At 36.7% G+C, this 12,336-nt stretch overlaps 3 protein-coding genes across 3 annotated transcripts; all 3 read right to left on the bottom strand.

The window, feature by feature from the left end:
- Positions 1-16: 16 nt before the first annotated feature.
- Positions 17-568, bottom strand: LOC125189621 (receptor-like protein kinase ANXUR2). Its single transcript, XM_048086882.1, has one exon. The coding sequence runs from the start codon at positions 566-568 to the stop codon at positions 17-19; it is 552 nt and encodes a 183-aa protein (XP_047942839.1).
- A 217-nt stretch (positions 569-785) lies between these two features.
- LOC125189620 lies at positions 786-6,193 on the bottom strand. The gene is made up of 8 exons (XM_048086881.1): positions 6,063-6,193; positions 4,187-5,464; positions 3,103-3,661; positions 2,771-3,050; positions 2,298-2,405; positions 1,940-2,218; positions 1,691-1,834; positions 786-1,358 (listed from the first exon to the last, which is right to left on the bottom strand). Exons 2-8 carry the CDS (start codon positions 5,403-5,405, stop codon positions 1,170-1,172), a joined length of 2,778 nt encoding a protein of 925 aa, XP_047942838.1. The 5' UTR covers positions 5,406-5,464; positions 6,063-6,193; the 3' UTR covers positions 786-1,169.
- Positions 6,194-8,646: 2,453 nt separating this feature from the next.
- On the bottom strand, positions 8,647-10,893 carry LOC125187648 (homeobox-leucine zipper protein HOX12-like). Its single transcript, XM_048084276.1, has 2 exons — positions 10,510-10,893; positions 8,647-9,122 (listed from the first exon to the last, which is right to left on the bottom strand). Exons 1-2 carry the CDS (start codon positions 10,564-10,566, stop codon positions 8,766-8,768), a joined length of 414 nt encoding a protein of 137 aa, XP_047940233.1. The 5' UTR covers positions 10,567-10,893; the 3' UTR covers positions 8,647-8,765.
- Positions 10,894-12,336: the final 1,443 nt, after the last annotated feature.

Below are 12,336 nucleotides of genomic sequence, written 5' to 3'. Positions count from 1 at the left end.
AGCTCAAGCTGCACTACTACTCTTGAGTCATCGTTGGTCGATTCATCAGATTTTGATGCACGCATCGCTTAGCATGATCAACGTATGTCTTGAGACAATCCTCCGATATTTCTCCCCTGAGATTGGAAGCTACAAGCTGATCAAATTTACCCTTTATAATCTTCTCATGAGCCCACATGGTTAGGCACAACTCATCCTCGGAAAGGCGATGATCCACAGCAGCCCTCCCACTCAACACTTCCAACAACACCACTCCAAAAGCATACACGTCGCTCTTCCTGGTAAGTCTACCAGTGGTGAAATAACTGGGATCGAAATACCCAAACAAGCCCTTAACACTTGCAGTGACGTGGCTAGTCGCCCCCAATTGCATCGCGAGGCCGAAATCGGAAACCCTAGCGACGAAATCTTCGTCCAGGAGAATGTTGGTGGACTTGACATCGCGATGCACGATTGAGATGCCGCTGTGTAGGTAATCCAAGCCGCGAGCAGCGCCGATGCATACGCGGAGGCGCTGCTCCCACGCGAGGGAGGAGCGGTGGTCCAACCCGTCACTGTGTGTGTCCATTGAAGCTGGAGGCCCCGATTTCGATTTTACTTAAAGGTAGTTCCATTCGATCCAGAACACACTTTTGCACTATCCATTCTATTACTAAAGAAAAAATAGCGAATCCAAATAAAAGCAACAATAAAATAAATCCAATATGAGATCAAGGACTGAAAAAGAAACGAAAACAATCAAATTTATGCAGCTATATGATCAAGAATCATAAAAAGAAAGAAAATTGAATATGAGACGATTGAGTTAATATCGAAAATTGATGAAAGTGAGTACAACCAAAATTGGACAAGATACTAATTTTCACAAGCTATTATAACTAAATCACCTAAAAGAATTATCACACATCATTTACAACAAGAGTGGTCACTTCCTTTCCTGCCCACCAGTACAAAATGCAAAGGCCCCAAAAAAAAACAGAGGAAGATTCTGTTTTGTAATAATCAAGATACAATTTTTGGCAATGGGTAAAGGAAGATTCGATCATCTGTTAAAACCAATCACACCTTCCGATTTTGTGCAGGCGCTCCAACAATACAGCCGCATTGAAGACTGATTTGCAGATCAACGGGCAGTGAAGACAGGTCGGATCAAAGACTATCCTTTTTTCTCATGATGAGATGGGTTCGTAAGGGTACTGTAACCAAGGGTGTTTCAGAGCCTCGGATGCAGAAGGTCTCTTGTCTGGGTTCACTTCTAGCAGATGAGCAACGAAGTCGATGAAGCCTTGATCCCCCATTGGCAATCTATGTCTCAAGGATGACTTTTTGGGTATCAGGTATTCAAGTCTGTTACTATCCTGAGGAGGAGAGAGGAAGTAATACATCATTTTCTGCATGTACACAATTTATATGTAGGGCGCGTTCTCTTTGGTTGTAAATTGACGACCAGAGAGAATGCACCCGTAGAGTAGTTGGAATTTTGCATTTAGTGGAGAAAGTTGGAATTTTGCATGTAAGTGGAGAAAGTTGGAATTTTGCATTTAGTGGTAATGCATTGCCATCACATTATTATTTGTCAAGTGAGACTGAGAAAAACAGTTGTTCTAAGCCCACGAACCATCCTCGTTTTTGTCATGCAATCACTAAAATGTTAAACATGCATAAGAAGGGGGAGAGTAACATGAGTTACCTGGCTCCTTTCGTAAAGCATGTGATTTTTGGTGAAATATTTGTATGTGTCACGTCCTTTGGCAAGCATTCCTTGCTCAATAGAGCCTATGATTCCGATAACTCGAGCAAGTAAGGTGGCAGGAGAATCATTTTGAAAGAGTACCTATAAAGGAACAGATAATATCATCAAAGAAACGACAAAATATAGAAGCCTATATTGAATGGCTGTGTAATTCAATTATAGAAGAAAAATAACAGCATAACTTACATTGCCTGTGCATAATTCTGCCAAGATGCAACCAAGGGACCAAATATCAATCTTTTTTCCATATGGAAGTCCCAAAATGACCTCTGGGGCCCGGTATGACCTAGACTGAACATAAGAACAGAGATGGTCGGTCTCAAAGCAACTGCTTCCTAGATCGATAACCTTAACCTCACATCTGCTGTAGCTTTTGACCAAGATATTTTCAGGCTTCAGGTCACAATGAATGAGGCCAAGACTGTGTAAGAATTGAAGAGCTTCCAAACATTGAATCGTGATTGACTGCAGCAATCAAAATTACAGTCAGCAACAAGCAACAAATACTATAATAAGCAAGCAGACAATAAATTTAGGACAAGACCTGTAGCCTTGGCATTGTAAAGTACACTTCTCCTCCAGATTCCCGGTTAAACTTGTGGAACTCATATAGGTTTGCTTTGAGCAATTCACATACAATCAATAGATGCTCCTGCATATATGAATAACAGTCAGTAGTGTCCCTTTTCACTCACAGACATACTATGATTGATGATCACAAGCTTGCAATACTCACATCAACTCTCAGCAGTTAGTATCAAAAAGAGATTGATAGTAGCTTGCCATAATTCATAAATAAATTATGAGCTTTATTATAAAAATTGTATTTCATTCAATCATGTTATGTATAGTGTTGAATCTGTTGATATAGCCTTCATATGATGATAAGATTAAGACAATGGTGTCTAAAACAATGCACATAAATGAGATGCTAGCCATGAAGAGTCAAGCCAGGTGCTAACAGTCACTGCTGAACAATCTACGTCAATCAAACAGATGGAAGAATTGCTTACTTACGCGATAGTAGAAGTAATCATACAACCGAAGAAGATGGTACTTGTCACCAGGATCATGTTTATTTACATACTTGAGCAGCTTTATTTCATCGAGGCTCTGATCAAAAAAATCTTTGTTGTTCTTTATAATTTTCACACATACATCCATGCCAGTATGCAGATCATGTGCCTGAATAGCTTTGCTGAATGCAGCTGATCCAAGATACTCGGTGACATGATAACGACCAGCAATGACTGAGTTCAAAACAACATGAAAATTCTTGTCCTCCTCAAAGCCGGTCCTAAACACAAAAAACAGAAGCACAATTGAGTAACCGTTTCTAATAGTAATACCACAGACAGAAGTAGTAAAGTAAAAACACAAACCCCTGCCAAACAGGTTCTGAACGCATCAACTTGAGCTCCTCCTCGTCCATCAACTGCCCATCATATTGCCTAATCATATCATTATCTCTGTCTCTCCTGTAAATTTCAGCAGCTAACAGCCCATCATGGTCATCTGCAGGCACAATAGCATTAACAGTTTTCGACTGGATATACCTTTCCCCAGAGAAGTAAGAATCCTCCTCAGCAAATGACTGGTCATCTTCATCATTTTTGTGCTGGCTCCGTTCTTGAGTGTCTGGAACACTCCCATGTCCAGTCCCCTTCTCATTGTCACTTGGGTAGTCGATTTCATGAGCCAGAAACCAGGTCTCATCTTCAATGGGTTGTCTCATATAGCCAACGTCATCATCATCTTCATATTCATCAGAGTCCCAATATTCATTAGGGTAGTCTATGGATTCACTCATTCCATCACCGATAGTTGCAAAACCAGAAACCAGGTCAGAAGTATCCTCAGTGATACCCTGACTCACAGATAGCCAATTGCCTCCTCCTAGCCTCTTTCCTATGAATCATCATTATCCAAATAGAAATGCAATAAGTAAACAGACAGCAGTCAAAATAAATAAATTTCTTAGAGAAGGATAGGGAGAAAGAGTTGATGTATATAAAAATGCTGTCTCGCCAACAATGTGGTTGTTGACGGGAAGGATAAAAAGAGAAATCTTTGTAAAGAAATTTAGTGAAGAAACAAATTGGAAATCGAAGGAGACTGCAGAAAAGATCATCCATATTTCACATAGCCTGTGTTCTTCTCTACACAGCTAAGAGTCAGAAATGTCAGATAGTTCGAGCTCTCCCCTCTATTTTAGAACCTAGATATAGCAAGGCTACCAAAGGAAGAAAATATGTAGAATGAGAAAAATCAAATTGTGCTCACAAGTAAATTCCCAATTAAAACATATCAGCATATATAATCAATTTGAGAAATTCCATGACGTTCTTGTTTACACCTATATAAACATGGTAATGACTTGTGAGCATAGCTCACATGGTGGGAAAGAAAATATTCTAGAAGTATTGGGAAAACCTGTTGCACTGATCTCTTGGCCAATAGGTACATCCAGAAATGACCCAATAAGAAAAGCATTGTCGGCATCCAAGATCTTGGGTGCATCACGTTCATATTTCTCCTCCCAGTGAATATTGAAAGGCTTGTCTTCTGTCTTGAGTCTCACAGGTGGTAGCCTTGGTAACTCTTCCCTTTGGTTCTCGGGTGCAAAATTAAATTCTAATGGACCGAATTCTTTGGGCTCAGCTCCATGATTCTTCCCAAAGAAAAGAGCTCTACCCACCTCATCTACTTGCTCCTTTATTGCTGCTCTAATGTTATTGACTTCTGCTTTCCTTTTACCCTCCCGTTGATCAACAAAAGCAATAGCTCTGTCATAACTTGTAGAATTATCTCCACTGGAAGTAGGGAAAACAGTTTTCACATGACACTCTTTCTGGGGCTCTGATGAAGGTTGACCAGATACATCGCTTCTGGACCAGAGATTATCAACGATATCATCCTTTGAACATGTGATGTTTGGCAGTCTTTGTTGATCCACTACCTTATTATCACTCTTCTTCTCATACGTCAAATCTGTGCTAATACCAGGCCAAGTAATTCTCTTTTCACCAGAAACACTGGCATCATCACCAGATTTGTGGTGAACTTGACCACTTTCAAGAGTCTCAGCTGAATTCATCTTTGCTTTTCCAGGAACCTGGAATCCCGAAAAATTGTTCTCACCGGCACTGCCACCATCATTCTGGTACGGAGTAACTGGACCATTGCTTGTACCGTACTTCCACGAATATAAATCAAGAACAGTATCATCCAAACCATTGGAGAAGACAAAGTTCTTCTCACTTGCTGCAATATTCTCACCAGCCTTGCTCTGCTTTTTAGTAGTGCCAGCATTTTTCCACTTGTTATCCGACTCATTTCTTCCGGTTCCGCTATCTACCTCTTTCACAATTAGCTCCTTAGATGAGTCAACAGTACTCAAGGCAAATGAACCCTTAAGACCTTCCACGCCATGTCTAGCACTTTTTGTGTTTTTATCTTCTTCTCCCGAAACAGCCCCATTTACTTCTTTACCTGATCCACTCGACTCCTTATCATCAAGCATAAGCTTTTGAAGAAGCCCATTCAAGTCAGGCCTATTACCCAATTCGCTCCGCAATGCAGCCTCTGCCTTTGTAAATTTATTCTTTTTCAGAAACTCCAGTATAACATCTACAGAACCCGAATCAGCCATTCGATAATACACACTTCGAGCACTCCAAACCAAGTACTCGAAACACCACTAGCCTAAACCTGAAAAAATGAGAAAAACAAATAAAGCATAAACCTGTTATTCAAACCGAACCTTCAGCTCCCTACTCTTAGAAAGAGATACGCAAAAGAAAACCAACTACAGACTTTTCATATTTTCACCATATCCTTACAGCTAAAAACCTACAAAAGCCAAACCAAAAGGGGAAATTCAAACTAAACCCACACTTCTAAAAGCAGAGCTAAGAACAGATATATAAAAATATCAAAGACGACATTTTTCACGATACCAAAACTTACAAAAGCAAAACCAAAACCAAAAAGGGAGAAATTCAAACTAAAACACAATCCTAAAAGCAGAGCTAAGAATAGAATCGCAAATAAATATCAAAGATTGCATTTTTCATAGATCCCAATACGCAAATTCCATCAACATTCGCAACACCCGAGCTACAAGTAGTAAATTTCCTAGGGATTAAACGAAAAAACCTGAACAATTTTTCATAAAGATCTGCGCTTTAACGAAACCCTAGAAAGCACGAACACTTCCGCGAAATGGGAATTGATTGTCCCAACGAATGAAAAGCAAAATGGGGGAGCATTCGAATTGAGATTGAAATGAGAGGCAAAAGAAGCTTACAGATCGTGATGCCAACAACGGTGCTATTGAATCCATCGCCCAAACTTATTTAGAAATCTGAGTAAACAAAATTTGAAACTCTTCTTCACTTTTTGAGAGTAAGCAAAACTATCAGGAATATGTTAATCCGAATATAAAAATCATAATCTGTGGGGCATGCTCTTGTTAGGTCGGAAATTAAATATATAAATTATTTATTAATAAAATTAACAAGGCCTGCAAAATTTCTGACCATGAGGTGTGATTGGATAACAAAAATAATATTCGCAAAATTGAGAAAACTTTAAATACCTTCAGACACAGGGAAATTGATTAAATTACTAATTTGCCCATTTCATACCGTTTTGTGTCTTTGTCCGGATGAGTAATAATATTCACATGTAATATCTCTATAGGGTCATATTCTAATCCTTATAGCACCTTAATCCAATATCAAGACTAAATCTCCACTCTTGGATTTAAAAATGAGTGGATGAGATTAAAGCTCACAAATCTCATCTCAATAAATAGTAGACAAAATATCAACAAAAGGGTAATATCGTCATTATGTTATCATATGATAATTTTCGTGGAGTGTTTTTTTATATCAACATTGTGTATTACAAATATCAACAATATGACATTAGAATATCAATACAAGGACAAAAAAATATCAACACATTTTTATTGAGATTGGACATGCATAATATTGAGATTTTGCCTACAATATATTGAGATTTTTTGTTGCATTTGTTGATAAAAGTTCGCTTATCAACATGTACGAAAATTGAAATATAATTTATCAAATTTCATCACCCGAACATCGTCGGAACATATGCAATTGAGATCTCGTTGGAATCCTTATTAAATTATCTTTAATTTGATATAATTTTTGCGAAAAAATAATTTAAATTGAGAGAGTTACGTAAATTTAAAGATTTGAGATGATTTTGAGGAGAGAGAAAGTAGTTAGTTATAATTACTACACATAGGATTTGACATTAATACCCTTTTAATATAATTAATAATTATTTAAATTTAAAATATATTACACTTGGCATTATATTAACCACAAGATCTTCTAATCTAATGGTTGAAAATTGGTCTCAATTTTGGATTGATAATTAGTTAGCAATTGATTACATCCCTATCTCTATATTAAACATTTGCGTGAAATACTCCCTCCGTCCCATATTTGTAGTAACATTTAGTTATGACACGGGTTTTAAGGAATTGATGGAGTGAGTAATTAATGAAGTGAGAGGTGGAGTGTGTAATAAATGAAGTGAGTTGGTGGAGTGAGATGATGGAGTGTGTAATAAATGAAGTGAGATGATGAAGTGTGTAATAAATTAAGTGAGTTGGTGGGTCCTTTTTTTACTTTTTGATTTTTTATTTTTGTTTTGATTTATTTTAATGTAGATAATGATATTTGGTTGTAATTTTAGTGAATAATGGGGTAAAATTTTATGTGCAAATATGGTAAATTCTAAATGTTACTCCAAATGTGGGATGGACTTTTATGGCAAAATGTTACTACAAATCTACGACGGAGGGAATACTTCAAAAAGGGGAAATGTGAGATTTTGAATAGGATGAAAAGTAGTACTCCATTTATTTATGAATAATTTAGCTGTGTATATAGAGCTTTTGGAATATAAACATTTGTCTACATTATATAGTGATATTTCGGAATATATATACACATGACATGAGGTTTAATAGGTGTGTATTAAAACATGAATTTTTCACTATTTATAGTTTAATGAATAGATCATTTAAATTGCATCGTGTTCATTTACAAAACAAACGAGAAATACATACACATATAGACAACATAAATGTAAAGTCATAGGATAGGTTTATATTAAATGGTCTATCGCATTAAATTTCTATACATTCTACTTTGGACTCAGCTAAAAGAAAAGTAGTACTAAGATTATGTGAATAGTTTAATTTTTGGATTTGTCTTCTCAAATATAAATGGCTGAAGATTGGGCTCCAATAATATCAATGATTCATGATAATAATAGATATAGTGTGCAAATGGGCCAGCTATAGTCTAGGTGTATGTTTTAAATTGTACTTTTTGAGTTGGAAAATGTGGGTTGGCATAATCATTAGCCCATTTTGTGGGGGAAAAGACTTAGTCATGATTAGTCCTCCTCTATGAGAATCTAAAATGAAATCCTAAGATATTTGATTCTGCTCCCTCTATTTATATTATACTCATGTATGAATACATAATCACAAATATCTTAGTTAATTTCATTATATTTTGATAAGTTCCATGATGATAGCTTTTATCTTTAAGAGGCTGGATTCTTGGAAGTTGGAAAGCATCGGGTCTCCTTCTATAGATAGATATAGTATTCCTTCATATCTAAACGAATATAAACAAAAGTCAAATGAAGTCGTTTTTAACAAGTTTAGATTTTGGACATACATGTTGCATTTTGGAGAATACAAGGTTTTTCTTATGTTTTTCACATTTTGCCGAGGCTACTATTTATATGGCTTTGGGGTAATCCCTCCGACGCTGCTGAGTTATGTTACACGAGTTTTATTTGAACTTAACTAAACCTCTACCTTGTAAAGAATAAGATAAGAAAGACAATGCATTAACTAAATGCAGCATTAGTCGCTGTGGATAGTTCTTTAAATGAAATAAAAGAGCTGCAATATTGAAACAAAAGAGCTCTTTGAAGGCGAAAAAATCCGCCCTCAGCTATGATAGGCGTGAGAAAAATCAACCGTGGGATCAAACTGTGGAATGATTGCAGCAATCCTGCATTTGAGACGCAGATTTTCATCTTGAAGCTCGGCTTCCCTCCTTTTCCTCTCCTCGAGCTCCTTCACGAGCCTGATTTCTCGCTCATGGCGCTGCTGGAGCAACTGCTTGAGCTCAGCATTGATCCTTTCCAGCTTCAAGATTGACAGCTTTGCTCGTTTGCGCGCCCGTTTCCTGTTAAACCAGCTGGTTACCTGCTCCATATCCAGCCCTGTGACCCTCACCAGATCCATCTTCCTAACCTTGGTCAAGTGTTCTGACTCCTCGAATGCCAGCTTGAGAGAGTCAATCTGAAACGCGTTGAAACGATTAGCCATAGGCACAACTCCCCAACACAAATTAAAGTATCTCATGTTTAATTGTGAATGACTCCTCAAGAATATATAGGTGGTCAGTGCTCAAATCGCCAAAACACGGTGAAAATTTTTAGAATATAGAGCTTGATTACTACTCGCAAATAGAGACAGGGGAAGGACGAATAAAATGAGAGGTCATTATGGACCAATAGGATTGCTGCGATTATAATAAAGGAAGGTATAGTCTTTCATTATAATATAGGAGACGTTAACAATTATGTGCTTTTATATATATGCAGATTTTTGTCATTTTGAAAAAGTAACTACAATGTCAAACAATAAACTATGTGCAGAGGAAATGAACGAATGAAGTGGAATATATCAAGCCGAACGAATCTAGGCTTCTAATGCAAATTATGCAATATAGGAGATGTTAACAATTATGTACTCTCATATATGCAGATTTTTGTCAGTTTGAGGGAAACAATAAACTATACAGGAGAAACGAAGTACATATCTAGCCAAATGAATATAGGCTTTTCTAATATAATAGTACTATCAATAACTTATTTCAGCAAGCCAAAAGGCCCAAAACATAATTTAAAACGGAAAGAGTACTCATTCGGATATCTTATATTTTATTTCAGATTCATTTCAAGAGAAGCTATCAAAATCCATAAGAATATATCCCAACAATTTTGGAAAATAGTGGAGTACCATCTTAAATCAACCTTGAATTCTCCACATTATGCTGTTCATGCATTGAGCTCATTGTATACAAATGTTCAGCCACATTATGATATTTCCACATGATTGATAACTAGAGTTAACTTGAGACACTGCAAACCTACACATGATGTAATTTCCTCAATCCTTACTAACATACAAGAATGTGAAGCATTAAAATATGACAAGATTGGCAACAAATTTTGAAGTTGCTGTGATACTTGAAACACAATATGCTCATACAAAGGCATGTGAAACCTAGTAACCATGAATAATTTTGGAGTAGATCAAACTCTGAAGAGCCTAGCACCATCAATAACTATTTCAAAATGGGAGTGATTACTAAACCACAAGCTTCTCAGTTCACACATTCATTCCAATTCCAATTCATATCCACTTCCTATAATCCACACCATACACTACTCAACAAACACACATTAACTCTATAATCCACCATAAATCGAACTTCTCTTTACGTTGAATTATCGAATCTCCACAAGATAAAAGGCCATTGAAGCAAAGCAGCTATTTCAGTTCTTACTTTCCTGATTAAAAATCAAACAATAATACACACAGTAATACACATGTATGTCCAGCAACACCTCTTCCCATTATTTATTCCGAGAATATAAAGAAGGCCCTAAAAATAATTTACCATCGTGTCCAGCATAAGCTGCAAATGCCCCAAAAATCCAGTCTTCCGCCCTAGCATGTCCAATCAAACACAATCATATTTGCTGGAAACGAAGAACAGCAGCAGCAGCAGCAGCAGCAGCAGCAGCAGCAGTAGTGATATCAACTCCTACACACACTCACAGCGTGTGTGTAGATATCAGATTATCAATCCATTTCAATTACTGGAAAATTATCTCCGCCGTATTCCCCAAGCTCATCATCTCCCCCTCATTCACATGCGCATACATACACGAGTTGCCGATTCATATCTAAAAATGGAATATGAGTAGCCGAATTCGAAAAATTGGAATCTGGACTTAGGATAGTGACGAATTTCATTAGGAATTTGCTTCGGCTCAACTCGGTGAGGAGTACGCCGTCAATGGATGGTGACAATTTTATTGGGCTTTTATAAATGGGCTTGACTTTGATAGGCCATTAAAATTAGCCCATAATGACACGCAAAGTAGTTTATAAAGACTCCCTCCGTCCCACAAAGATTGTCCCATTTTCCTATTTCGGTTCGTCCCACAAAGTTTGTCTCATTGCACTTTTTACCATTTTTGGTAGTGGATCTCATATTCTACTAACTCATTCCTACTCACATTTTATTATAAAACTAATATATAAAAGTAGGACCCACGTGCATTCCACTAACTTTTTCAACTCACTTTTCATTACATTTCTTAAAACTCGTGCCCGGTCAAATGGGACAATCTTTGTGAGACGGAGGAAGTATAATTTTATGGGGTAACTGCTTTTAAAGTCACCAACTTTCCATGAATTTCTATTTTTCCCACGAACTTTAAAAAGTTAGTAGTAATGTCACGAACTTTATTGTTGGTTGTCATTTTCCCATGCTCAGGTTTTCCGGTCTGATTCAAATTGTTCGTTGCCTATTAAGACAATGTCCAAATTCTTTTATCTTACTATCGTTATCTTCGTCTTTGAAATAGCTTCGCGTGGGTACCTTGTACGCGCGCCAGTATCGGAACTCAGATGAAGAAGTTATGGCCATTTGATGAAGGTTGCGACCTTGTACTATCATAATGGCCATAACTTCTTCATCTGAGTTCTGATTGAGGCGTACAAGGTACCCATGCGAAGCTATTTCAAAGATGAAGGTAACGATAGTAAGATAAAAGAATTTGGACATTTTCTTAATAGGAAACGAACAGTTTGAATCAGACCGGAAAACCTGACATGGGAAAATGGCAACCGACAATAAAGTTCATGACATTACACAAACTTTTTAAAGTTCGTGGGAAAAACCAGAATTTATGGAAAATTTGTGATTTTAAAAGCAGTTACTCCTAATTTTATTGATGAGCACTTTTGTTTATTTATTAAAAGATCTTAATTCACCAAATGTTTGAATTTTGACTACAAAAGGTACATTATTAATATAAACCCAATCAATGGATAAAATCCATTGGGTTCATGTTATAGAGCAACATCTTTACCCTTGTCGTGTTAAATTCCCCAACAATGTTTCCAACATATCAATATTCACGTAGAAAAGCTCCAAGAAGATCAAATTGAACAAGTGGTAGTTTTGTAAAGTTGAAACTTCAAATATGGATATTTTGCCAATTAGAATTCCATGTCACTTAAATAGTGAACCCAACATCACATCAATTATTAAACAAGCATATCTACATAGATCAAAATTAAATAATATTGGGTCCTACGACGATACTATATGTCTATAATAATTATAGTTTGCGATTGGGAATTATTAATTTGTTATGTCGCCTGACCGACAATCTTTTATAGATTTCTCATGGATATTATGTTAATTTGTCAC

This window comes from Salvia hispanica, chromosome 5 (assembly GCF_023119035.1).
Source record: "Salvia hispanica cultivar TCC Black 2014 chromosome 5, UniMelb_Shisp_WGS_1.0, whole genome shotgun sequence".
In the NCBI taxonomy this organism is placed as follows: domain Eukaryota; kingdom Viridiplantae; phylum Streptophyta; class Magnoliopsida; order Lamiales; family Lamiaceae; genus Salvia; species Salvia hispanica.
The sequence above is the reverse complement of the archived record's forward strand: the minus strand, read 5'-3'. Positions and strand labels throughout refer to the sequence as shown.

Bases quoted from the DNA above. Each gene is read 5' to 3' on its own strand.
- LOC125189620 (XM_048086881.1), bottom strand. From the start codon at position 5,405: ATGGCTGATTCGGGTTCTGTAGATGTTATACTGGAGTTTCTGAAAAAG. The intron at 3,662-4,186 runs GTTTTCCCAATA...GATGATTCATAG, and splicing joins CCAAGAGATCAGTGCAACAG to GAAAGAGGCTAGGAGGAGGC. The intron at 3,051-3,102 runs GTATTACTATTA...TTTTGTGTTTAG, and splicing joins CTTTACTACTTCTGTCTGTG to GACCGGCTTTGAGGAGGACA.
- LOC125189621 (XM_048086882.1), bottom strand. From the start codon at position 568: ATGGACACACACAGTGACGGGTTGGACCACCGCTCCTCCCTCGCGTGG.
- LOC125187648 (XM_048084276.1), bottom strand. From the start codon at position 10,566: ATGCTAGGGCGGAAGACTGGATTTTTGGGGCATTTGCAGCTTATGCTG. The intron at 9,123-10,509 runs GTAAATTATTTT...AACGCGTTTCAG, and splicing joins AGCTTATGCTGGACACGATG to ATTGACTCTCTCAAGCTGGC.